This window comes from Mesocricetus auratus, unplaced genomic scaffold, assembly GCF_017639785.1.
Source record: "Mesocricetus auratus isolate SY011 unplaced genomic scaffold, BCM_Maur_2.0 Super-Scaffold_100011, whole genome shotgun sequence".
Classification (NCBI taxonomy): Eukaryota; Metazoa; Chordata; class Mammalia; order Rodentia; family Cricetidae; genus Mesocricetus; species Mesocricetus auratus.
This window is the reverse complement of record NW_024429195.1, coordinates 74,318,817-74,344,746: the sequence shown is the minus strand read 5'-3', so window position 1 is coordinate 74,344,746 and position 25,930 is coordinate 74,318,817. Positions and strand designations below refer to the sequence as shown.

The 25,930-nt window shown below is 44.7% G+C and overlaps 1 protein-coding gene across 2 annotated transcripts in view; it reads left to right on the top strand.

Moving 5' to 3' along the window:
- Lta4h (leukotriene A4 hydrolase) overlaps positions 1-21,136 on the top strand; it is a 31,773-nt gene extending 10,637 nt beyond the window's left edge. The window contains exons 4-19 of one of the 2 annotated variants that reach the window (XM_005068000.4): positions 996-1,064; positions 2,530-2,634; positions 3,528-3,580; positions 6,687-6,759; positions 6,987-7,127; positions 8,929-8,952; positions 9,411-9,481; positions 9,937-10,048; positions 10,572-10,716; positions 11,432-11,535; positions 11,957-12,027; positions 13,931-13,985; positions 16,491-16,586; positions 19,310-19,392; positions 20,223-20,327; positions 20,918-21,136. In XM_005068000.4, coding sequence (XP_005068057.1) covers positions 996-1,064; positions 2,530-2,634; positions 3,528-3,580; positions 6,687-6,759; positions 6,987-7,127; positions 8,929-8,952; positions 9,411-9,481; positions 9,937-10,048; positions 10,572-10,716; positions 11,432-11,535; positions 11,957-12,027; positions 13,931-13,985; positions 16,491-16,586; positions 19,310-19,392; positions 20,223-20,327; positions 20,918-21,035 — 1,425 coding nt within the window. In that variant the 3' untranslated portion in view covers positions 21,036-21,136. The remainder of the gene's footprint in view (positions 1-995; positions 1,065-2,529; positions 2,635-3,527; positions 3,581-6,686; positions 6,760-6,986; positions 7,128-8,928; positions 8,953-9,410; positions 9,482-9,936; positions 10,049-10,571; positions 10,717-11,431; positions 11,536-11,956; positions 12,028-13,930; positions 13,986-16,490; positions 16,587-19,309; positions 19,393-20,222; positions 20,328-20,917) is intronic. The other variant, XM_013111920.3, reaches the window with a different exon arrangement.
- Positions 21,137-25,930: the final 4,794 nt, after the last annotated feature.

Below are 25,930 nucleotides of genomic sequence, written 5' to 3'. Positions count from 1 at the left end.
CCACTCTTTGTTGGAATCATGTCTCTGGCTGATGTGGGCACAAAGGGACATTCCAGACATGTAAGAATGGGTCTGTCTCGGTGGCCCTGAACGATCTGTTCTCCTGCTTTTTCCTTGTTTTGACTTTCCAAGTCTGTTGCACATGGAACTGTCAAGACAATAACTTTCTTCAAGTTGTTTTCTTGAAGACACTGGCATCCTATTAGATTTTAACTAGAGAAAATGGGTTTCTTGGGGAAATGAGTGTGAGTTATCTAATAGCTTATCGTAAGCTATTTAGAGCCCTGGGGAGGTTGATGTTCTAGGGACACACCTAGACAGTGTGCTAAGTTTACACATTTGTTTCACAGTAGATCCCTTTTCCCTCAGGGCGCCTGAGTCTCTCAGATGACTGTCTACAGTGCTGAACAGTTTATGGCACGTTTCAACAGAACTGTGAGGGTTCACCAGCTATAAAGTGTGTGTGGGGAGAGGTGTTGCATGCATGTATATGTGATCTGCATATGTACATGTGGAGGATATTGTTTACATGTGTATGGTGTGAGAGTGGGTGTGTGTATACATGGAGGTGTTGTTTCCGTGTGTATGGACGCCAGCGGTTGTCCAGTAATCCTCCTGCCTCCACCTCCCCAACACCAGGATTATTGGAGTGTGCAACAGGACCCGATTTACAAAAAGAAAACAACAGTAACCAAAAGAAAGAAAGGAAGGAAGGAAGGAAGGAATGGATGAAAGAAAGAAAAAAATGGGTATTCAGGTCTCAGGCTTGCCTAACAAGCATTTTACTCCCCGAGCCAGCTTCCCAGTCCTGAGATCTGATTATTTTAAATCCACAAATCTTTTTTTTTTTTTTGCTTCTTGCTACTCTAAAAGATCCCATGAGATACAAATACGATATTAATCTTTAAAAAGAAGATGTTGTGATTTTAATTATTTCAGTATAAACGGATTTGTGAGAAAGGGAGTAGCTGTTTCCTTATCTTTCTCCCCTCCAGGCCATCCACTGCAGAGCAGTCCTCCCATGCCAAGACACTCCATCTGTGAAACTAACCTACACCGCAGAGGTAAGCAGCACAAACCGATAACTGAACTAAGTAAGTAAATGTGGTATAAAGATGAGTGGAGCCGATTCAAGTTTCAGAGATAGAAACGACCCACTGAGTCTGTGGACCTCACTTTGAATCGCTAACGAAAAGGTAGTTTTAAACATTCTAAGTATGAGAATGGCAAATCCTCGTTTAAAAATTAAAATTCTAGATCTAAAGAATGCACTCTGCAGCCGCGGCATCCTTGTGCAGATGCCCCAGGCAGCATCTGTCGACTTGTGTGTGTGTGTGTGTATGTGTGTGTGAGTGTGTGTGTGTGTGTGTGTGTGTGTGTGTGTGTGCAGTTCCCTCTGGCACTGGCCCTGCTCCTTTTGGTGGGAGATGGATGGTATTTAATGAACACCATTCCGGAGACTGGGTCTCCTTAGACCAAGCCAATTACCCGTGGGAGCTGCTTCATTCCCCAGACTCTCCGTGGACCAAACATACTTTTTCAGTGCTATAGAATATTGCACTCGGAGGCACAGGACCTCCAAGTGCTGAACTCTTCTCTACCACCGAATTGTGTGACCTTGAGCAAGTCCAAATGAATTGTCTGTCACTGAGTGCCACTGTTGTCCCATGAATGTGTCATTACCTAAATGACGAGGGCAGCCGAAACCAACCTCTGCTGATTGACTCTGGCTCAAAAACTCTGTTCTGCATCTGTCTCTGTTGGATTTGGGAGGCCTGATCCATACAAGAACAGGCGTGTCAAACTTGTGCTAGGCTGGGCGCCTGCTAGATCACTTTCACTCGGGGGTTTCAGGGTTCAGGGGCTAAGGGACACACACCAGTGACCCTCTGTTTTGTGATTTCAAGAGAAAATGATTTCATAGTTTTCAGCCAAAGTTGTAGTTACTCCCCTTCAGAAAGTATTGTTTGTGTCCCCAAGTTCTAAAAGTAAGATGGCCAAAGCCGTATCCTTTGCCTTGCCACCATCGTCTTTTGAGTTTGTTTTAGGGGCATGGGAGGGAGCAGTTGTTGGCCATTTTCACTCATGGTGCTGCTGGTCTCTTCATTTTTATTACTGATTTCTTGCAGTAAGCATTTTGCCCATGTTTGGTAGGGAAACGAGACTCAGGGAGGTCACCCATCCAAGTCCCTACAGTTAGTAGCTGACAGGACTGATGTCCTAATATAATTTCTCCCCAAACCCTGCTCTTAGTATTCCTGGTCAGTGGAAAGATTCATCACATTTCATTGTTGAGATGGTTTCACATGTTGCTGATCCTGTTTACAAAACTCGTGTGTGTGTGTGTGTGTGTGTGTGTGTGTGTGTGTGTGCGCACGCGAGCACTCGCGCACGTGTGTTTTTAAAGTTCTGAGTCTGTGTTGTGGAGATAGTCAAGAAGTGGTGAAAAAATCATTTTACATTTTTAGGTTAAGATGCATAGACCCCAACTTTATAATTAGAAGTGACTTTTTTTCCCCTTCGGACTAGGTGTCTGTCCCAAAAGAACTAGTGGCTCTCATGAGTGCAATCCGAGACGGAGAAGGGCCTGACCCAGAAGACCCCAGCAGGAAGATCTACAGATTCAACCAGAGGGTAAGATCAGACCAGTGTCTGCGTTTCACCTCAGTTGGTAGTGAACTTCAAAGAGCCAGCACCTGTCCAAGGAATATGGAAACCCCGTAGACGTTAAACAGAAGCCCCTCCTCCCTGTGGTTGCACTTTCAAGGTTGCTGGGTGGACGCGGCGGGAGTGCCCAACTGCTCCTCCTGAGTCCAGTCCTGGAGGCTTGCCATTCTTTTAAGTCCTTATCCTTTGGCTCCGTCCTCGTCCCAGTGTGTGCTGTGACTGCCTGGAGTATCTGTAAACGGGGGAGTTAGCAGAAAAGAGCAGGGTTACTGCGCTGCAAGCTGAAATTCTGACACAGCCGGGAATGAATTGGACTTGTGTCTTTGACCTTGAGCGGACAGAATGGACCTGTCTGTATACTTGTGGGACTTGTGGGACGTGTTGTCTTCATTGATCTTCATAGTGGACAATGTTGCTTCCTTTTGGGACCTGTGTTATCATAGCATTGGTGTCTACTTATTGCTGGTTTAAAACAGGAAGGAGTTTAGGGGAGAAATGTTTTAAAAGTTGGAAGAAAAGGAATCTAAACATAAGGGAAAAGTATCTGGTACTTGGCAGTTACTCTTTGAGAAATGCTTAATGTTGCATGTATATTTGTGAAGCCCTGGTTTTTACATGTCAGTAACCTTCCTTTTTGTAGAATAAAGTGGAAATGGATGTTTTGATGTGTTTTTTTAATCATACATTTGAACTATTTGCCATTTAAAAATAGAACTATTTGGGAAGGACCAAAAGCAAGTCTGTTCATAGTAACGCTTGGAGATTTAAAGGAGAATTGCATAATTTTAAATTTGAACTGTCTGCCTACACCATTTCTATGCATTGACGCAACATGTGCCTTGTGTGTTTGTCTCCTATAGGTTCCCATACCGTGCTACCTGATCGCGCTAGTTGTTGGAGCTTTGGAAAGCAGGTGAGCTTGTACGCAAACTTTGAGGTTTGTGAAAGGACCAAAACTTAGATAAGTTGAACTGCTGGCAGGGTTGATGGGTAGAACATTGTGTGCTGCCCAAGATGGCAGGCTGACAGCTTTAGGGAAATTAAAATAGAATTATAAAGTGTAGAAGAGTTAATTTTGACTACGGAAGTCTTTACCATTGCATGGTAAATTTTCCAAATGTAAAAGGAGCACACTCTTACTCGTAGATTGAGAGCAGGAATTGGATGTGATCTTGAACAAGCCATGTCTCATAGTCTCCATTTCCTTCTTGAAATTATAACCTGCCCTCCAGCCCCCTAGGTAGCTTCGTGAAGCAAGGAAGGTCCATAAAGCCCTTGGAATCCTAGGAATAGTACAGAGATATGGGATTTTGCTTAACGGCTTACCAATAGTAAAGTGCTCTCTTCTTTTTTTGGTTGGTTGTTTTGTAGACAGCCTCAATATGTAGCCCTGGCTGGTCTGGAACCCACTTGTATGCCAGGCTGACTTTGAATTCAGAGATCTACCTGCCTCTGCATTCGCTGTGATTAAAGGCATGTGTGACCACACTTGAGTTTCTTATTTCAAATTCTTATTCATGTGTGTATGTGGTGGGTACACTTGTGTGTGTGTGTGTGTGTGTGTGTGTGTGTGTGTGCATGGGTGTGGTAGTGCACGTGCACTTGGGCATGTGTGTGGAGATTAGTGGATGACTTCAGGTAAACTGTCCACCTCCTTTGAGACAGTGTCTACTTACTGATGGTAAGGCTGAACTAGCTGAACTAGCTGGCTGGCAAGGGTCATGTGATCCTCTGCCTCCACCTCTCCAGCAGTGGGATTGCAAGTGCACAATATCATACTTGGCATTTTTACACAGGTTCTAGGATTTGAATTCAGGTCCTTGTACTTGCTAGGCAAGCACTTTACTGACTGAGCCCTCCTCAACCCTGTTCTTACTTCTAGACTACTGAAAATTAGAATGTTTATAATAGTCATCGTCTTTTAGCTGCTAAAAATGTGGACACCATAGAGAAGTTGGGCAACCCAGAGCCAGGTTTCAGCTCTGGTAGTTACTAACTCCATCTTTGGAAACCTCACTGCCTCTGAATTTTATTTCCTTCCTCTGGAAAAAGGAAGGAGTGCACTCAAAGGTTGTAAAGCTCCAGGCCTGTAGGAAGTGATAATATTTTCAGTAAGTGATAATAAGATTGTTTCGGCAACTGTTGATGAAAGCTGTTAGTAGGTGCTCATTCTCATGCACTTATCTCCTGGACTCCTCAGCTGGGGTATCTATGAATATTTGTCCTTGTTTTACCAAGGAGAAACTGACAGTCAGAGTTTTTAGGAACTTGCTCAGTCATATAGTTAGGCCTGTCCAAGCCAGGACCTATGTCTTGTTCCTTTTAAGCCCGCATAGAATAGCCTGTGTTGTCTGTTACTGACTTGCATGACACTATTGAGTGTTTGAAACACAGCTCATCCAAACTGCAATGCTCTATAAGTAAAAATACAGGCTGGATTTCAGAAGACTGTATGAAAATGTTTTCACTAATAGTTTTTATGCTGGCTGTGTGTTTAAATAACAATTTAGATCTACTGGGTCAAATACATAGTTTTGAAATTCATTTCATTTAGTTTCTTTTGCATTTTTTAAAAAAATTGCTATCAGGAAATTCCAACCTTCATCATAATGTGTGTGTGTTTGTAAACCTTTCCTAAATGTTTGTTGGGTATCATTTACAACTCACTCACTCTACAGACCATAACCTGGTAGTTCACAGAAATGCAAATCTGGGTAAAGGCTCTTGTAGGCAAGCCTTGCAGGCTTGAGTTCCATCCCTGGAGTAAGGGTAGACAGAGAAATCCAACTCTACAAAGTTGCCCTCTGACCTCCCTGTGTGCATGCTGACATGTGTGCATGCACGAACATGCACACACAATAATACAATTTTAAAAGTAAAAAATGCAAATGATTGGGCCTTCTCTCCAGCCTTCTAAACCAAAATTTGTATTTTAAGAATTCTCCAGACACTCAGTCTGCCCAGTAAATGTCTAGAGAGTTAAGTTAGAAGGAATGTTCTGTTGTCTCTGTGGCAGAATACCATGGTGAAACCTTCTTTGGGGGCCTAGTGTCACAAAATTTTAAGCTGAAGTGATGATGCACAGTTATAATTTATGATTTCTTCTTGATTCTATAATTAAGGTAAAAATCACACAGTTGTTACAGTCTTGGCCATTTTCAAGTGGGGTTCAGTGGCATGAAATATAGCTACCTCATTGTAAAACAGATCTGCTGAACTTCATCTTGCAAAACTGAAACCCTGTCCCCCTTAAGCATCTCTACCCCACCCCAGTCCTTGGGAACCACTGTCTTGTTTCCATGCTGTGATATGACTATGTGAGTTACTTTATATAAATGGAGTCATGCAGCAGGTGCATTTTGATGACCAGTTTATTTCATTGAACATGGTGTCATGATGGTCACCTATGTACTTCTTGCTTTTTCTACTGATTTCTTTGAGGGGGGGCGGGGTTCAAGACCGGGTTTCTCTGTGGCTTTGGAGCCTGTCCTGGAACTAGCTCTTGTAGACCAGACTGGTCTGGAACTCACAGAGATCCTCCTGCCTCTGCCCGCCGAGTGCTGGGATTAAAGGTGTACGCCACCACCGCTCAGCTCCTACTGATTTCTTAACATGGTGTCCAACATAACTAAGTGTGTAATCTATCTCTATTTTAGATTTATTGTTGTTAATTGTTGTTGTTGTTCAGTCTCTGACTGGGTTTCCTGCATCGTGAGATTGAGAGAGTAACCCATATCCCCAGAGGTCTTTCTTAGCTTGCAGCCAGGAAGCTAACACCACAGTTTTCCTTTAACCTGGACTGTGTCTCATGGAGTGTTACAGATAAAGCTTTTGCTGTGTGTTTAACAGCACATTTGTTATCTCAAGTTCTTTGACTTTACCCCTCCCGGGGAGCACATGATCAGTCTTACTTTGCAAGGGTTTGTTATTACAAGATGTCTAGGTCCTTCTTAGAATCATGTGGATAATTGACTTGATTTTTTTTTTTTTTTTGATGATGATGCTTTTCCGTTTTGTAGGCAAATTGGTCCAAGAACTCTGGTGTGGTCCGAGAAGGAGCAGGTGGAAAAATCTGCGTTTGAATTTTCTGAGGTTGGTCATAGATAGCCTTCCTAATAATTATAGACAGGAGATGTAAGGCTTGAGAATACTGCAGTCACTTTGAGGAATAATAGTGCAAGCATATTTGCAGTTGCTCCTTTCTGTTTAACCTTTCAGTAAAGATTCTTAACTTGCAAACTTCACAGAAAGCTATTTGCACTTTCAAGAAATTACCGTTGTGACCATTAAGAGGAGATATGTACACATTCCTTTTTCAGACGGAATCTATGCTTAAAATTGCGGAAGATCTGGGAGGGCCCTATGTGTGGGGGCAGTACGATCTATTGGTTCTGCCCCCATCTTTCCCTTACGGAGGCATGGAGAACCCTTGCCTTACATTTGTGACTCCTACTCTGCTGGTAAGAAATATTTCTTCATTTGAAATGGAGATCTCAAATATAAACCTAGATGAGGGGCTGAGGAGTAGCTCAGTGGATAAAGTGCATGATTAGAGAACTTGAGTTTGACCTCGCAGAAGCCATGTAAAAAGGCAGGGCATGGTTGTATACATTTGCAATCCTCAACTAGGGAGGTAGAGACAGGCAGATCCCTGGGGCTCAATGGCCAGTGACCCTAGCTTTCTTGATGAGCCTGGAGCCAATGAGACACTGTCTCAAAATCCAAGGTAGTCAGTACTTGAGTAATGGCAGCTAAGGTTGTCCTCTGAACATACACAGGCACACACACACACACACACACACACACACACACACACACACACACAGACACATACACACACCTTAGACTCCTAGTAATGTTTTTAATTTTCTTGTCTATATAACCCAGTTTCTAATTTTTTAATGATTCATTTATTATGTATAAGGTGTTCCTTATGCATATATGTCTGCAGGCCAAAAGAGGGCACCAAATCTCATTACAGATGGTTGTGAGCCACCATGTGGTTGTTGGGAATTGAACTCAGGACCCCTGGAAGAGCAGCCAGTGTTCTTAACCTTTGAACCATCTCTCCAGCTCCTCTGTTTGTAATTTTATTACTGGTTGTGGTTAGCAAAATTTCATTTTTCAAAGGAGAATGACTTGGTTGTTGGAAAGGAGATATTATATTTAGGGTATTTTGAAATGTTGAGGGTAGCGGTGCTATGCAACAGCAATCCTGTGATGAATTATGTGTCTAGATAAAGGAGCCACATTCATACGTGGTAGTCGGGTACTAGTCAAACAAAAACTCATTGCCCATCATCTAGGAGAAGATTAGACTACCACATATCACTGTTTTATAGACCTTGTAAGCTACTTTGACTACTTAGAATCAAGCAAGGACTTAACTAGCAGCTAAGTAAGTAGACTGTGATATACCATAGAACACATTGGGCTGTATATATTTTCTTTACTATGTTGTGAGTTATAAGAAAGGAGGGAGTGGGGAGTTGGTCAGTGCTTAAAGTCCTTGTGTGAAACAGAGATCATAGCTACTGAAACCCACGTCAGTGTGCTTGTCTATAGTCCAGCCTCAGAAGGCAGAGTTGAGATCCCCTGAGCAAGCTGCCTATGAAGACTCTCCATAACAGAGAACTCTGTGTTTGATTGACAGACTCTGCCTCAAGAAAAAAAGTAGAAGAGCCTTTGGGTGTCTCATGTGCATGCATGTCTGCAAATACACATGCACCCATAGACACACACACACACACACACACACACACACACACACACAAACCAATAAGGGATAGAAAGTGATAGACATACAAGATGGACACGGGGACGTGTTCTCTGGAATTAGAGAAAAGCCTTTTAGCCCTACTGGTATTGAAAAGTTTTTGTAGTCAGGGAAAGAAAAAGAATGCCACTTTTTCTTTCTCTATTTGTTTTGTTTGTTTGTTTGCTTTGTTTTGTTTTGTTTTTAGAGACAGGATTTCTCTGTGTAACAACCCTGGCTGTCCTGGAATTTCACTGTGCAGACCAGGCTGGCCTCTAACTCACAGATAGCCATGTGCCTCTGCCTCCTGAGTGCTGGGATTGAAGGTGTGCGCCACCAGTGCCCAGCTACTTGTGCTTCCTCAGCCCCTGTCTCTTGAACCTGTTACCCCAGGACACAAACAGCGGCCCATCAGGCCAGTGTCTGAGATGTGAAGTTGGTGTCATTTAGAAGCAGCTCATCGTCTGACGATGGAACTAAGATTTTCTTTTCTCTCTCTCTTGTAGGCAGGTGACAAGTCACTCTCCAATGTAAGTAAAAATTTCTTGTTAACAATCTTAACCCTCAAGAAGGTTTTAAACTACCCATTGTATCATTAGGAAGCTTCTATTGTAAAATAAAACTGGCGTTGTCCTCTTCCTTAGCAATGAGATTTAATAGATTAAAGGAAAGTTTAGCCATATATAAATGATACATGATCATAAAAACAAATACTACTTCCTGTGTATGAAATATTTTAATTGACTTATGTGTTAATTTAATTTAATTATTGCGTAGGTTTTCTTTCTTAGTAGTAGTTGTGTCTAATCCTTTAAAGTATTCTATACATTTTTGGTCTTTGGTTAAATTGCATTTTCCCCTGAAATAAGTAATTCCCTGAATGTGTCTTTAAAAACATTGAATCATGTGAATTTAAAAGAACGTATTTAAATAAGGACTTGTTTTAGGACGAGGTAACTGTTCTGATCACTTAACGCTGTTCCCTCAGGTTATCGCGCATGAAATATCTCATAGCTGGACAGGAAACCTAGTGACTAACAAAACTTGGGATCACTTTTGGTATGATTTTTTTTCCTTTTTGTATTGGTCACTGTTGTTCATTTTTCTCCTGCCACTCCCCCCCCAACCCACTGTTTCCTGTGTGTATCTTATTTCTCTTCCTTGTGGTCACTGCGATTCACAGAGCTTTTAAGGATTCCGCAGCTCTTGTCATGGTGGTAGACACAGTCTAGGTGTGCCGTCTATTCCTGCACTTACTTTCTGCCATTACTTCATTTTAACACATAAACTTGTTAAAAACAAAGTTACCCCACACTTTTCTGGGCTGCCATCTCCGGCCTGGGCTTGCTGCTGTCTTGGGTGACTGCTCCAGCTCCTCTAAGCAGCAGGGGCTGAGAGATGTGTGGGCCACGCCATGTGTCCCCTCCCTAGGAAGACCAAAAAGAAAATGCCTGCCTGATGAAAAGGCTGTGTCCTCTCCACTGAGACAGTACCCATTTTTTGTTCGTTTTCAGGTTAAATGAAGGACATACTGTCTATTTGGAGCGACACATTTGTGGACGATTGTTTGGGGAAAAGTTCCGACACTTCCATGCTTTGGGAGGATGGGGAGAGCTACAGAATACGGTGAGATGGGCTCTTAGAAGCCTTGCCAGCATTGAATAGTCATTACAGCTGGGCTTATGAAGTGTCTTTTAGCAACAAGGAGGCCATAGTACAGGTGTGGAAAATGAAGCAGGTACCATATGATAATCGGTTGACACATGCCGCTCGCTCATGACCTGTTCCACACTGGGAGCCGAGGAACACGTAAATTAACAGGGCTGACTATGTCATTGAATTTTATGTGGAATACTTGTGAATTTTTAAATGCTCTCCCGCAGATCTAAATTTGTAGCTCAAGCATTGAATCTTTCTAGTCTTTTCATCAAAGTAAAGCCTGTTATTAGCAAGAACTCTCAGAGACACATCTTGCCCTTCTTATAACTACATTCCACTAGTAGTAGCAATGTTCTGTGTTTCCAGTCAGGAGGCTGAAATTCTAGAAGTCTGTTATAGCCTTGAGTGAAGAAATACTTTGTTTCCAGCTTGCTGGCACAGTAATACCTCCCTTTTTCTGAGAACACTCGTTTTATTCTTTGGATTGCAGATAAAAACTTTTGGGGAGTCTCATCCCTTCACCAAGCTCGTGGTTGATCTGAAGGATGTAGACCCAGATGTAGCCTATTCCTCCATTCCCTATGAGAAGGGCTTCGCCTTACTCTTCTACCTTGAGCAACTTCTTGGTGGACCAGGTAAGTAGCTGGCATTGTCTGGTGGGTGGGTTTTTTGTTTTTGTTTTTTTGGTCTTGTTTATTTGTTTCGTTTTGTCCTTTTGGAGGGTGAGGTAAAGAACTGTTTCTCTTTATTTCATATTTCCAGTTCATTCTGATGGAGACACCTGTATTGCTTTCTGTTGTTGCCTCTATGCATAATACTCTACACAACCCCTGAATCTGTATAATGTGGCTTGGCTTTTTAAATCCCATTATACTTTAAGAATTAAGGTAATAACATATACTCATTGTCAAACTTCCTATAATCCAAAGGTTTGTGAGTGATAAATGAGAGACCTCATGCCCCTCCCTCCCAGCCCTAGGGTCACCCAGTTAACAGTTTGATGAGTGTGGCTCCAGGTCTTCCTGTAGGTGTGAACAGTTAATCACACACATAAGAAGCTTTTAATAACAAAATAGGGATCTGGTGGTCGCTCTTTCTCACCTGTGGATTCACTTCCCACCCTGCAGTTAACGGTGGTCAGTGAAGTTCTCTTACCTGCAGTAAGCTCTGTGCCAACTGGAGACCCACCCATCTCCTGTCCCGAGCATCCTTTCACTGTCAGAAGCTCTCCTGAGTGTCCTCTGTGGTTCTCTGGTTACTACAACGTCAGCCACCAAAAACAGGGCAGAGAATTGCCTTTCGGTAGAGTGATTTCTTTTCTTTCTTTTTTTTTTTTTCTTTTACTCCTAGAGGTGTTTCTAGGATTCTTAAAGGCTTATGTTGAGGAATTTTCCTACAAGAGTGTAACCACTGACGACTGGAAGGGTTTCCTGTATTCCCACTTTAAAGATAAGGTTGGTTTTAAATTCTTATTTTTAGTGCCCAGTGTATCTTTATAAAACTATTTACTGGGCTACTTGAACTACTTAACCATAGCATTGGTTCAGAATTTGCTGCAAGATTTTGTTTATCTATTTATTTCTCTTTCAGCACACTAGTAATGACTGTAAATTTATATGTTAATTAGCTAGATTTAATCATTCCACATTGTTTACATATATCAAAATGTCACATTGTATTCCAGAAGAAGACATGATGATGATCTATTGCTTAATATTAATTCTAAAAGTAATGAGACTTGACGTTATCTTGACGTGGCACAGCAGACTGAGTTGCATGTTTGATCACTAACAAGTTTATTTCAGTTGCTCGTCTGTTCATTTGTGTAATAGGAAATGTCATCCTATTACTGACTGGATGCTCTTCCTGTTACAGGTGGATCTTCTCAATCAAGTTGATTGGAATGCCTGGCTCTATTCTCCTGGCCTGCCTCCTGTCAAACCAAAGTAAGTACTCTGTGCTAACATGTTTGCTTCATTCTCCAAATCCAAGGGTATTCAACCTTTTGTTATTGCCACACGGCATACTCATTTACAGATATGTTAGGCTGTAGGCATAGCACTCTCGGGACATGTGCCCTGAGGGCTGAAGGTTGGACACACCTAACTAACCCTAGCAATTTCTGAGTATCTGGAAGGACTGGATGCTTTTCTTGAACTGTTACCAGTCAGCAAAGAGGGCAAGGGGATTTAGATTTCTGGATCTTTCCCTGAAGCCAAAAGCCATTTCTGTGCTTTGCAAACAGATTTGTTAATTGATTGGAAGTGTTATGGGTGTGGAGTTTCCACATGAGGGTGATGAGAGACTCAGGAAAGAGTAAGCTGTTTTCCTGAAGCTTTTGTGAAGTTTAGGTGTGATGGTTGCCTTTGGCCCAGCCATTAGGAGGATTATGAGCTCAGGGCCATAAAACACACACATTTTCAGTAAGAAAAATATCATTTTACAAGTATTATATTTTCATCCCTAATTTCAGAAGTGACAACTTAAGAGTTGGCAATGACCAAAGTGTTTTGCCCAAAATGGCATAATTCATAAGTAGTAAGCATTAAAAGCCTGGAGCCTTTACCTACACTGTCTTTTAAACTCAGCACCTTCCTGGAGTCAGGGCGCTGCCTCCTAGACTTCAGGAGTTGTGGGGGGGGGGGAGGTGTTCCAGCTCTGCTGCCTCCTAGACTTCAGGAGTCGTGCGGGGGTGTTCCAGCTCTGCTGCCTCCTAGACTTCAGGAGTCATGTGAGGGTGTTCCAGCTCTGCTGCCTCCTAGACTTCAGGAGTCATGTGAGGGTGTTCCAGCTCTGCTGCCTCCTAGACTTCAGGAGTCATGCGGGGGTGTTCCAGCTCTGCTGCCTCCTAGACTTCAGGAGTCATGTGAGGGTGTTCCAGCTCTGCTGCCTCCTAGACTTCAGGAGTCGTGCGGGGGTGTTCCAGCTCTGCTGCCTCCTAGACTTCAGGAGTCGTGCGGGGGTGTTCCAGCTCTGCTGCCTCCTAGACTTCAGGAGTCATGTGAGGGTGTTCCAGCTCTGCTGCCTCCTAGACTTCAGGAGTCGTGCGGGGGTGTTCCAGCTCTGCTGCCTCCTAGACTTCAGGAGTCATGTGAGGGTGTTCCAGCTCTGCTGCCTCCTAGACTTCAGGAGTCGTGCGGGGGTGTTCCAGCTCTTGGTTGCTCTTCCTTTGAGTCATGGAAAGTCCTTACCAGCTATTCTCCCACTAAACAACCCAGTTTAATTGAGGTAGGGAGGCGAACATCAGAAGTTGAAGGAGAAAAAAGATGTCATGGCCATATGTGTTTGAGAAGCCTCTTGAGAGTAGGGGGTGAGAAGAAAGTGGCAAGGTGGCTACCAGGAGTGCGGTCAGAAGAGATGGGGTGACTCCCACATCCTCTGATTTTGACAGTGCTCCCAACACCTGTGTGTATTGAAATGTCTCTCAGGCTCATCGGTCCTCTCCATTTCCCACACCTCCACTAACGTTCAGTGTCACATTAGCTCTCTCTCCTGGAAGACTGCTGCAGCCTCCCGAGCTGGGCACCTAGGTGTTTTCTGGCCTCGCTCTGTACCAGTGTACACAGAGAGCTGGAGCAAACCTTTAAAAACACAGGTGTGACTAGGGAGGCAGAGGCAGGTGGATCTCTGCACGTTGGAGGCCAGCTTGGTCTACATGATGGGTTCCAGGACAGCCAGGGCTTTATCTATGTGTATCCAGTGTGGTACCCATTTGAATTTGGGAATTCTTAGATGAGTCAAGTAAACTTCCTGCTTTTAACACTCACGACCCTTTATCTTTAAAGAAATTTAAAATTTTAAGCATTTATGTTTATAGGATATAATCTTTAATATCTTTTCATTTTGCAGTTATGATATGACTCTGACAAATGCTTGTATCGCCTTAAGTCAAAGATGGGTCACTGTAAGTAGTGATGCATGGTTTTCAGCTCTTTTCTCAATTGTACAAAGATGTCTTTGTGGGGGGGTACTTTAAACTGGGAATAGTTGTAGTTGTGAGTTGTTTCCCTGGGCTGATCTGTCTTCACCCCCATTGCTCAGGAGATGTTCTTCAAATGCCTGTGGGTAAATCTGTATGGTCTTGGGCGAGTGTTTAAAGCCAACTGTGGAACGGGAGGAGGAACTGAGGGCTTCTGCTGGTTGCTAGCTGTTGTTCCTTTCTACAAAAAGAGGAGTTTCCTCGTGTATATATATATGAGGGTGTACACACACACACACACACACACACACACACACACACACACACACACACACACACGCACACACACACACTGAAATATACTCCGAGGGAACTCAGACTGGGCATGTACGCTGGATGAGTCTGGAATGGAAATAAGAGAGAACTTAACAATTTCATTGTCTTGGCAGTTGCAACAAGTGTTGATGCTGCTCTCTGAAATTCATCATTTCTTGGCAATCTTCCGCATGCAGAATTCTGTGCTTGGCCCTAGGAAAGAAGCAGAGACAGACTCACTTGCCTTTGGGTTATCCGCAGTTTAGTGAAGGAAATTAGATGTCTGCACAAATCACTTTTCTGCTGAGCAATGAGCAGCGTGTGAAAGAGGCAGATGGAGTCATGGACTCAACAGAGCCCCCCCCCACCCTGTGAAGAACTGAGATGCCCCCATCCCATCACGGAGGGCAGGAGAGGTCGAGGGGGACATTCTGGGCTCCAGGAGTGGTGGCAGGTTCTTGTTAAAGAGCTCCATCAGAACAGCCCCACACAGCTGCCCCCTGCATTGGCACCGTCTTTCATCCCTGGATGAAAGGGCTCATCGTGCAGCACAACAGGCATAGGTGTTAGGAGCACATCGGCTCCTTAGTCTGGGATGCATGGGGAGAAGAACAAGGACCAGTGGTGGGATGGTCAGACTGTGAGCGCGTCTTCCCCATGGCCTGGGCAGTGGTGGGATGGTTCAGACTGTGAATGTGTCTTCCCCATGGCCTAGGCAGTGGTGGGGATGGTCAGACTGTGAGCGCGTCTTCCCCATGGCCTGGGCAGTAGGCAGTTCCTTTCACAGAGAGATGGGAGGTGCTGAGTATTTGACACTGAAGAAAGCTTTTGCTGCGTTTGCTTATTTTCCTGTTCCTTCCATCAATCTGTCACTTCCTCGAGAGCAGGAATTATCTCTGTTTTTCCGTGTCCCCAGGACCATCCTCCTTTATTAGGAACTTAGAGGGAAAGCAAGATTGGAAGATAAATATGCTTATCAGGCTAAGGAGTTGAAGATGTCATCTGCAGGCCGCAGGAGAATCTTTGAAAATTTTGAATAGTAAATGAAGTGACAGGGTCTTATATTGAGACCATTAATCTGTCAGTGTGGTGGGGGAGGGTCAGCTAACGTGGAAAAGCCAGCCTGGATAAGAAGGCCAGCTAAGGGGACATCAGGAGTCGTTCCTGTCCATTCAAGGGTTCTGCATTTACAACAGTGCAGATGCAAACACGGGTTGGCGAGAGCTTAAGGTGTGTTTTGTTTTGTTTTTTAACTAGCTAAGAAGTCAGTGGACTGACAATGCAGTCTTTTGGAGAACTGGCTGTTTGTGCACATATGTACCTTGGCAGTGAATACTTTACCTGGGGTGGTGTTGAATTTGCTGGAAGGAGTTTAGTAACCAACACCCGCATAAGAGGCAGGCAGGCATGGTGGCCCACTCTGTAATCTCAGCTCTCAGCAGGCAGAGACAGGGGGACCCCAGGATAAGCTGGGCACCCCAAGGGTATCCTCATTACCCAGACTCTGAATGAGAGAACATGCCTCAAGAAAGTGGAGAGTGAGACCTCTCTCCTGGCCTCCACATGCATGTGCGTGCGCGCGCGCACACACACACACACACACACACACACACACACACACACACACACACACACACGCACATATATATATACACACGCAGATACACACACATACACGAACATACACATACAAATACACACACGTGTACCCAATGCACACAATATACATGTAAAAATAAAAAGGAGTATATACATAGCAAACAAGTGATAAGTCATGAGACCAACTGTAAAGCCTGGCTGTGTGCCACACACGTATGAGAAGCAGAGCCATCTTGGCAACCGTGGAGCACCTGCCCCACTCTCATTTGACCTATAAAATGTCACCTCTGTGTCAGTTGGCTTCTTAAGTGAGTTGGCATGCTTTATGTCATGTTTCTTTGCTTCGGAAATCACAATGTCTGAAAAGCAATAAAGGGTGACAGTTCCTGCGTTCCTATTGTGAAGTCTGCCTTTTCGTAAGTAACATGGATTTTAGGAACCGTCCGCCTTTTAGGTTGTGGTGACTCAATGTCGGATTGTGTAAGCTCAGATGTAAATGTATTTACACTTTTACGTGAGACTAGCAACATCATGAAATCATGCCTGAACAGGAATAACCGGCAACGTTTATTTCAGGCCAAAGAGGAGGACTTAAGTTCATTCAGCATCTCGGACCTGAAGGATCTCTCGTCCCATCAGCTGAATGAGTTCCTGGCACAGGTGCTTCAGAAAGTGAGTACCAGCTCCCACACTGGAGCTGAACCTGGACACAGGCACAGTGTGGGTGCTGTCCCCAGCACAGAAGAAAACACTCACGAGGAAACTCACCAGGAAGAAGTTGTGTAGTCCACTTAAAAAACTTTTTAAGCATGTGCTGGATTATTATCTGATTAGTACTGTGCCAGATCAAAACATGTGTAAGAAAGGATAATCCTTGTTCCAGAAAGCCACCGGGAAGGGAAGGTATGTGACGATGGTAAGAGCAGGGGTGTGGTTTGGTGTTAGCGGAAGGGTAGCCATTCAAGTTGTGACGATGGTAAGAGCAGGGGCGTGGTTTGGTGTTAGCAGAAGGGTAGCCATTCAAGTTGTGACGATGGTAAGAGCAGGGGCGTGGTTTGGTGTTAGCGGAAGGGTAGCCATTCAAGTTGTGACGATGGTAAGAGCAGGGGCGTGGTTTGGTGTTAGCAGAAGGGTAGCCATTCAAGTTGTGACGATGGTAAGAGCAGGGGCGTGGTTTGGTGTTGGCAGAAGGGTAGCCATTCAAGTTGTGACGATGGTAAGAGCAGGAGCGTGGTTTGGTGTTGGCAGAAGGGTAGCCATTCAAGTTGTGACGATGGTAAGAGCAGGGGCGTGGTTTGGTGTTGGCAGAAGGGTAGCCATTCAAGTTGTGACGATGGTAAGAGCAGGGGCGTGGTTTGGTGTTGGCAGAAGGGTAGCCATTCAAGTTGTGACGATGGTAAGAGCAGGGGCGTGGTTTGGTGTTGGCGGAAGGGTAGCCATTCAAGTTGTGACGATGGTAAGAGCAGGGGGTGTGGTTTGGTGTTAGCGGAAGGGTAGCCATTCAAGTTGTGACGATGGTAAGAGCAGGGGTGTGGTTTGGTGTTAGCAGAAGGGTAGCCATTCAAGTTGTGACGATGGTAAGAGCAGGGGTGTGGTTTGGTGTTAGCGGAAGGGTAGCCATTCAAGTTGTGACGATGGTAAGAGCAGGGGGTGTGGTTTGGTGTTGGCAGAAGGGTAGCCATTCAAGTTGTGACGATGGTAAGAGCAGGGGTGTGGTTTGGTATTAGCGGAAGGGTAGCCATTCAAGTTGTGACGATGGTAAGAGCAGGGGCGTGGTTTGGTGTTAGCGGAAGGGTAGCCATTCAAGTTGTGACGATGGTAAGAGCAGGGGCGTGGTTTGGTGTTAGCGGAAGGGTAGCCATTCAAGTTGAGGGGGCATCAGCTGATGGAACCGCATTAAATGAACAGCAGGGCTGGATGAGGAAGCTCACAGAGCCCCGAGGGATCATGGGATAAATCTCAAATCCTAAGTCTAGACATTTAGATTCTGTTCTGGCCAGTCGGAAGGGGTTAAATTGGAGTCACTTTGATTAGATTGCGGGTTATGAAAACTAGCCAGCAGGAGATGTCAAGGCTATAAGGGGGTAAGTTTAGTTGGCAGCTCGAGGGAGTGAGGTGGTAAGGGAGGAGAGACCAGAGCAGAGGAGAGAGACCGTGCAGCATGAAAATGCGGTGTCTTGTGGCTCGCTGCATTTGCAGGTTGGCAGGAAAGAATCCAAGTAGATTTTAAGTTCAAACCCAGATAACGGGCACAATACATGAAAGTAAAGGGAAGTCTGCTGTTGAAGGATCTAGAGAGGGGTGGGGATTTGAACCATAATTTCCTTTAGGATAGCTGGGATTGGTGCAGAACGTGGCAGAAGATACTGAGGCTGCAGAGTAAGAGAACGTTTGTTTTTAGTGCACCGGGCATCAGCTGTATAGCTTTCTGTAGTGCTGTGTAGCTTTCTAGGCGTGACCTAGGATGGAGAAGAGGAAAACCAGATGGGCTGATGGGAAGGGGTGTGGCAAACTGAGAGCAGGGATGTCTGGGAGGTGACCATCATTGGCTGGCCTAGTAGCGTGGATTGGGAATTGAAATATCCATGTGGGAGCTAATATACTAACTTGGAATAGGCCTAGCGGTTAGTGAAAATGGAGGTGGCTGGTGCATAGGCAGTCCTGTCAGGTAAGGAGGTCACAGTGGGGGAGGGGCAGCCCCTCTCTAGGGACCTTAGCATGTCCTCTGTAGGGATCTCAAATTCTGTCTGTCCAAGTTGATCTCGTCTCCTTTCATTTTCCAAACTTGTTTCCCCCTTTAGTGTGGGTTAACATGAGTGGAGGAGGGTCATGTATCCCCTGAAATTGTACCTAGGCATTTGCATTTCTATGGTAACTGCACCCCACCCCGCCAAGAGACCATACCACTCATCTCAAAGGGGCCCATGATATGGAAGGTTAAGGGCAGCCATTTCAGGAGACAGATAATCTAACAGTGATCTTACAGGACTAGACAGAGATAAAGCCCATCAACAAAGGCAGCCAACGACGAAAATGTAGGGAAGTATGATCTGTCTAAAGAGTGGGATAAATTTAAGCTATGTAGGATGGGAGGGGGAAGACCCTAAAGGGTTCTGGAATGATCTAGAAAGTCTGAGGAGGACAATAATCCACCTTTGTTTCTCTAAGTTCTCCACAAAGTAGCTTGTCCCCGTGCCCGCAGGAGAACATCCTGCTCAGGAATTAGTTGCTAGAGATTTACGTTAGTGGGCATCTGTTTCTTTTACCCTTGTCCAGCATACTTCTATATTATAAGGTATTTAGGACTTTAACGTGGCTAAGAATTTCTCTCCAGCTCCTTTCTTCCAGGGAATCCTGTTGAAATGATCCGTCATATTTCTTCATTTTGCTCTTAGGCACCTCTCCCATTGGGGCACATAAAGCGAATGCAAGAGGTGTACAACTTCAATGCCATTAACAATTCTGAAATACGATTCAGGTACATCATTTTAACTTGTCTCTGTGGAAGAAAGCGGAATGCTAGTTTAAACCGTGGAGAAAGGGAAAGCAGAGCCTGAGAGCCCTTGAGTCTTGAAAATCCCCAGTCACATCCAGCTGCATATATAATCATAGTGTATTGAAGGGACAGTTGTGATATATAACATGATGTTAATCTTTTTGCTAGACCTTGTTCCAAGCTACCCTCAACGTAAAAATTTAGAATGGAGAGTTCAGTGGTAAATAGGTTTTCTTTCCCAAGTAGCCAGGTCAACTCTGAATGGGCATGGCTAGAAACCTTTGATTCTGTAATATGTTAACCATCCTTAATTCAGATTCCTAGTGTAAGGTTTAATCAAAGTTACTCCCTTCAGAAACTGACTTTATAAGCCACACAAACACTTCTATAGGCCAAGCCTAACACTTGATCTTTCCCAAGTGCCAGCTCCTCCTCCTTTTCTTCTCCAGTTGTTAGCTGTGTGTGTGCAGGTGTGGAATGGAATAATGGTGTAAAAGTGCACGAGGCTGTGTGTGCAGGTGTGGAACGCTGGTGTAAAAGTGCATGAGGCTGTGTGTGTGCAGGTGTGGAATGCTGGTGTAAAAGTGCATGAGGCTGTGTGTGTGCAGGTGTAGGATGATGGTGTAAAAGTGCACGGTGGGATTATGATGCGGTTGTTAGCTGTGTGTGCAGGTGTGGAACGCTGGTGTAAAAGTGCACGGTGCGATTATGTTGCAGTCGCCACCTCTGCAGCATCGTGGATGTTTAGGAATACCAGTCATTTCCTTCCCTCCTCATCTTCTCTCCCGCACCCCTAAACACCCCTCTTTCAGATGGTTACGGCTCTGCATTCAATCGAAATGGGAGGAAGCCATTCCTTTGGCTCTAAAGATGGCAACTGAACAAGGAAGGATGAAATTTACGCGACCTTTATTCAAGTAAGGCCAAGTCGGACTGTGCCTCATCGTTAAGCGAGGGATGGGAAGCAGACGGGGAAGACATTTCTTGTTAAATACGCCTGTAAATGGCTGCGCCTGTAGCCCATGGTAGAGCCCGTAGCATGCCCGAGGCCCTGGGTTCACTACCTGGTCCTGCCTGACGGGAAAAATAATGCTGTAAAATGCCACCTAAAGCATAATTTTAAGTGTGATTTCCAGAATAAGGAATTGATACTTAGGACCACTAAAGTTTTAAAATAATGTCATTAGCTGTGTCAGAAGCATGATGTGTGATTGGCTACTATAAGGCTAGGCAAGATGAAAAGGAAATAAACTCAAGACAGTCTTAGATACACAGAAGATTTTTGAAAGTAAAAAGTTTGGTAAGTGGGGGCAAGGAAGTGTCTAAAATTAAATACAAAGAGAAATGTGCACGTAAAGCAAGCTCATTGAGTCAAGTGTCGTTTGATACTGGAGTGATACCTAGCTACTCTGCTGTGACCTTGAATTTAACCTCGGTATTGACATGATTTTTCTTTCCCTCTCCATCTCTCTTCCCTTCGTCTCTCTCCTTTCTCTTTGCTCTGCAGGGATCTTGCTGCCTTTGACAAATCCCATGATCAAGCTGTCCGCACCTACCAAGAGCATAAAGCCAGTATGCATCCCGTGACTGCGATGCTAGTGGGGAAAGATTTGAAAGTGGATTAAGGACCTGATTGTTGCCAATTTTAAGAAATTTCTCTCTCTTTTTCTTTTCTTTTTTTTAATTGAACCTGTGAAGAAATACAAAATTTTAGCTCTCATTGTAATTTAAAATGTCTTCATTTTTTTTTATTATTTTCTCATGATTTCACTAAAATTCTCTACCTTTTAAAAATAATGTGGTATATCCTTTGTAAACTTTACTGAACTTTTAAGTTTTAATAGTCGCACTAGGCTGACTTTGAACTTACCGCCCTGTTGAGGGAGTCAATGCAATGGAGAAACTAATGTATTTATTAACCGGATAAAACTTACGCACGAGCTGGGAAGATGAGAAGCGTGGCGGGCTTCCAAGAGAGAAAGATTTGCTTTCTCGTCTCCTTTTACATACCACCTGTCCCATGCCCTTGTCCACACCCTTGGGGCGTGCACAGTATTGTGGGCCCACCCCTACTCCATCCCCTTCTCAGCCTTCCACTTGCTGACATTACAGGGGTATGCTACCACACCCAATAGAAGTTTCAAGTTCTTATATTAGGTTTGTCTTTCTTTTCAGGGTAATCACAAAATATTTGGACACATTACTTACCTAGTGTTGTATTGACGCTCTCTTGGCATAGTAATTATTTTTACATTTGAATTTGCCCACAGACCAACACGTCAGCATGATCAGTGTTTTGCTTTTTATCCTACTTTTTAAAATGTGTATGTGTGAGTGCATGTGTCTGTGTGTAGGAACACATGTATATGTGTGAGTGCATGTGGCTGTGTGTAGGTACACATGTGTATGTGTGAGTGCATGTGTATGTGTGTAGGGACACATGTGTACACATGCACAAAGGCCGAAAGGGCATCTCCTCAGGCACCGTCCACTTTTTTTTTTAATACAGGGTCTCTCCCTGGTACTAAGTAGGCTAGGCTAGCTGGCCCACAAGCCTGCCTTTACCTCAGTAGCCCTGAGTTTACAAGCATGTGACACACTGTCTCTTTAAATGTGGGTCCTGGGGTCAAACTTCAGTCTTTGCAAGGCTGCATTATCTCCCTGACCCGAAGTTCTGCTTTTTAAATAGCTTAAACACGAACCCTTGGATTTGCTTATCACCAGCCAGGTTGTGATAGGATAGGTTCTCCTTCCAGTTGTGCAAGCCCTAGTAGGAGCCTGTGCTTCCCGGCTTGGGTTCCATCCTGCTGGTCTTGTGTACTTCCCTTACCCACAATGCACTCTGGACCCCTCCCACCCTGGGTTACACATGGACAGACCTCCACAATTCCAAATTCTCCAGCTGAGCCCACTCCTGGTCAAATAAACTCTAGCCAAGGGGAGGAGTGTTGTCTTAGAGTGTAAGCTTGGATGAGCGTGTATCATTACTGGAGCCCCCCCCCCCAAAACTATGAAGGTTAAGAACACTCCAGAGATGGGGTGGGCATCAGAAGTTCCTGCCCAATCCTGGAATCCTGGCGGTCTTTGCTCCTCTTCTCCCTAACAGTTGTGTTCCCTTGGTGGACTTCTATACCATGGTGTAATCCTGTTTGCCTGCATGTGACTCTCACTTGCAGCTCTTCTCTGGAACCGCAAGAGGGCGCCAAAGACACATCCCACTACAGGTTTACCTAGGACCAAGGAAGTCTTCACACTGGCTCAAGTTGAGCTGATAAATTATGTCCCGAGTTGTCTCTGTCAGATCAAATACACAGAATCACCAGAGGAAGTAAAACATAGGAAGTTTCTAAATGATGCAAAAACCAAACACACATACTAAACTGATTATGCTAACGTAGGCTGGGAAAAGAATTCCACCCACCTAGCCTTAGGTGGTTTTAGAAAAATCTCAGCAGGAGAGACACTTGAGAAAGTTCTCAACATCACTAGCCATTAGGGAAATGCAAATCAAAATAACTCTGAGATATCATCTTACTCCTGTCAGAATGGACAAAATCAAAAACACCAATGAGTTTGTGTTGGAGAGGATGTGGAGAAAGGGGAACACTCCTCCATTGCTGGTGGGAGTGCCAACTTGTTCAGCCACTATGGAAATCAGTATGGAGATTCCTCAGGAAGATGGGTCTGAGTCTACCACAAGCCCCAGCAATTCCACTCTTAGTTATATATCCAAAAGATGCTCATTCACACAACAAGGAAATCTGTTCCACTATGTTCATAGCAGCATTATTTGTAATAGCCAGAACCTGAAAGCAACCTAGATGCCCCTCAACTGAAGAGTGGATAGAGAAAATGTGGTACATTTACACAATGGAGTACTACTCAGCGGAGAAAAACAATGGAATCTTGAAATTTGCAGGCAAATGGATGGCACTAGAGGAAACCATCCTGAGTGAGGTAACCCATACACAAAAAGACAAACGTGGTATGTACTCTCTCATATATGGATTTTAGACATGAATCAGGGGAGTGTCAGCCTACAATCCCAGTGCCAGTGAGTCTGGGAAACAAGGAGGTTCCCAAGAGAGATGCCTGATACCCCAGAGAAGTGGAATGAGGCAAGATCTCCTGAGCAGATTGGGAACATCGGGGGAGGGGAGAGAGAACCAAGAAACAGAGAGGGGGATAAGAGGAGGGGAGAAGAAGGCATGGGGGAGCAGGAAGGTTGAGTTGAGGTAAGAATAGAGGAGAGCAGGATGAGAGATACCAAAATAGATGGAGTCATTATAGGTTTGAGGGGAGAGCTGACACTAGTGAGATCTCCAGAGGATAACACCAACTGGCAAACTAAGCAATAGTGGAGAGACTACATTAATAGCCCCTCCTTGATGATGGGGTTGATGACTATTCTATATGCCATCCTAGAACCTTCATCCAGTGGCTGATGGAAGCAGAGACAGATATCCACAGCTAAACACTGAACTGAACTCATGGAACCTAGTGACAGAGATGGAGGAGTGATGAGCAAAGGGGTCAAGACCATGATGGTGAAACCCACAAAGACAGCTGACCGGACAAGGGGGAGCTCTTGAATCCCAGACTGATGGCTGAGAGGCCAACAGGGGATTGATCCAGACTCCATGCATGTAGTGCCAGGGAGGAGGCCACAGAAATCACTGGGGCCTTGGGTAGTAGATCAGTGTTTACTATGGTTTATGAATGAGCTTTGGGAGCCCATTCCAAATAGAGAGATGCTCTCTCTCAGCCTGGAGACATGGGGAAGAGCCTAGGTCCTGCCCTGGATGAAATGACAGACTTTAGATATCCCCCCCAAGAAGGGCCTCACCCTCCCTGGGGAATGATGTGAGGATTGGGTGAGGGGCTGGTGGAGGGACAAGGGAGGAAGGGAGGGAGAGGGAGCTGGGACTGACATGTGAAACATTCAGTTTCTAATTTAAATAAAAGCATAAAAAAGGAAAAATAAGATTAAATAAAATTTTGTTCTTGTTCCCCCCCCCCAAAAAGAAAAGTCTCAGCAGAAACAGTAGAGTAGTCATCCTCCTGGCTGGAGAGTATGAGGAGAAAGAATGGCAAATTGGCTATGTGACATCTGGGGCCTGTGTTTAGAGCCCTCACATGGTTGAGAGGGACAGGTTGCCAGAAACGGGATCATCTTGGGATTACTCAGAATCTGGGCCGACCTGGGGTGTCAACAAGAGCACCAGTAGTTTGGGCGACCTTTCAACCTGAGGGGTAGCTGGGCATCTCGCTCTCTATGAGTCTGCGCATCTCCAGACACCGGGCCCATGAGCACGCCTGAGTGTGAACGGACCTCATTTCGTCTGCAGGACCTGGCACAGCGCCTGACACCTACCGGGTGTTCAGAAGGGACTTGGTGAATGAATGAGTGAATGAATGAATGAGGGCAGAATGGAGGTGGTTCACAGTTTTCCCAGAAATGTAAAAAGGTGAGACATCTGTCTGGGAATTAGATGCAAGTTGAGGAGAAAGGAAGATGTGGGGCGTTCCCCTGCAGGAGCATGAGTCAAAGGGTGGGGGCCATTCATTGTCCACATGACCACAGGACTTGTTGCAACAGTCTGCTGGGGTAAGCAGGTGGCAGTCCAGCATAGGGACTTGGGGCATGGGTTTCACCCCAAATATAGGTGTAGATTCAGGCTTACCAAGGACCTTGAAGTTACTAAGCATGACCACAAGAACGACTAGGGTAACTTTGTAAGTAGTATGATTCAAGAGAAGAAAGGGTTAACTTAAAGTTGGGGTTCATGGGCAGAGATGAATTCATTAAGGCCGTGTCCTGAAGGTGGGATACTGGAACTTAAGATAGCAATAACATCTCTATCAAACTATGATGTTGCCATTTGCGGGGCAAAGTCGGGGTGTGGCTGTATGATGAACACGCTTCCATTAGACTCATGGTGAGACACTGGATTCGGATGTGGGCGTTGGCAGAAGCAACTGTATCTCTGTTCTAAAGTAGAAACAGGCCAGGACTTCTGTTGGAATGATCGGATTTCTCTGAACTGACATACTGCTAAAGTGCACACAAATCTGTATCTCTTTTCACTCCGTCAGGGTCCCTTCCTTAACACTGGTGGGAAAGAGTTAGGTAGGGACAGGGGGTGGCAGATATTTGCAGTGAAGAGGGTTAGTTAAATTGGGGATATCTGGGTGTCAGGATGAGGAATATTCACAAAAGAACATCTTGTGGATGTTAACGCCCATGTCCCCTCGAAAGTAACCCCAAACACTTCGGTGGCAATCCCATCCAGCAGGCGCTGATCCTAGGGTTGACACACACGATTTAACTTTGTCTTTCCAGCCCATTGGGATAGGTAGCATTATCTTAATTTTATAGGTGATAAAGCTGAAGCCCAGAGAAGTCAAATAGATCACAGAGCCAGGATTTATTCCCGATAAACACTGCAAAGCACAGCGATGAGCAGCTTGCCTTTGGATGAGGAAACACGCTGATAATTCGCTCACCCCCGGGGCAGTA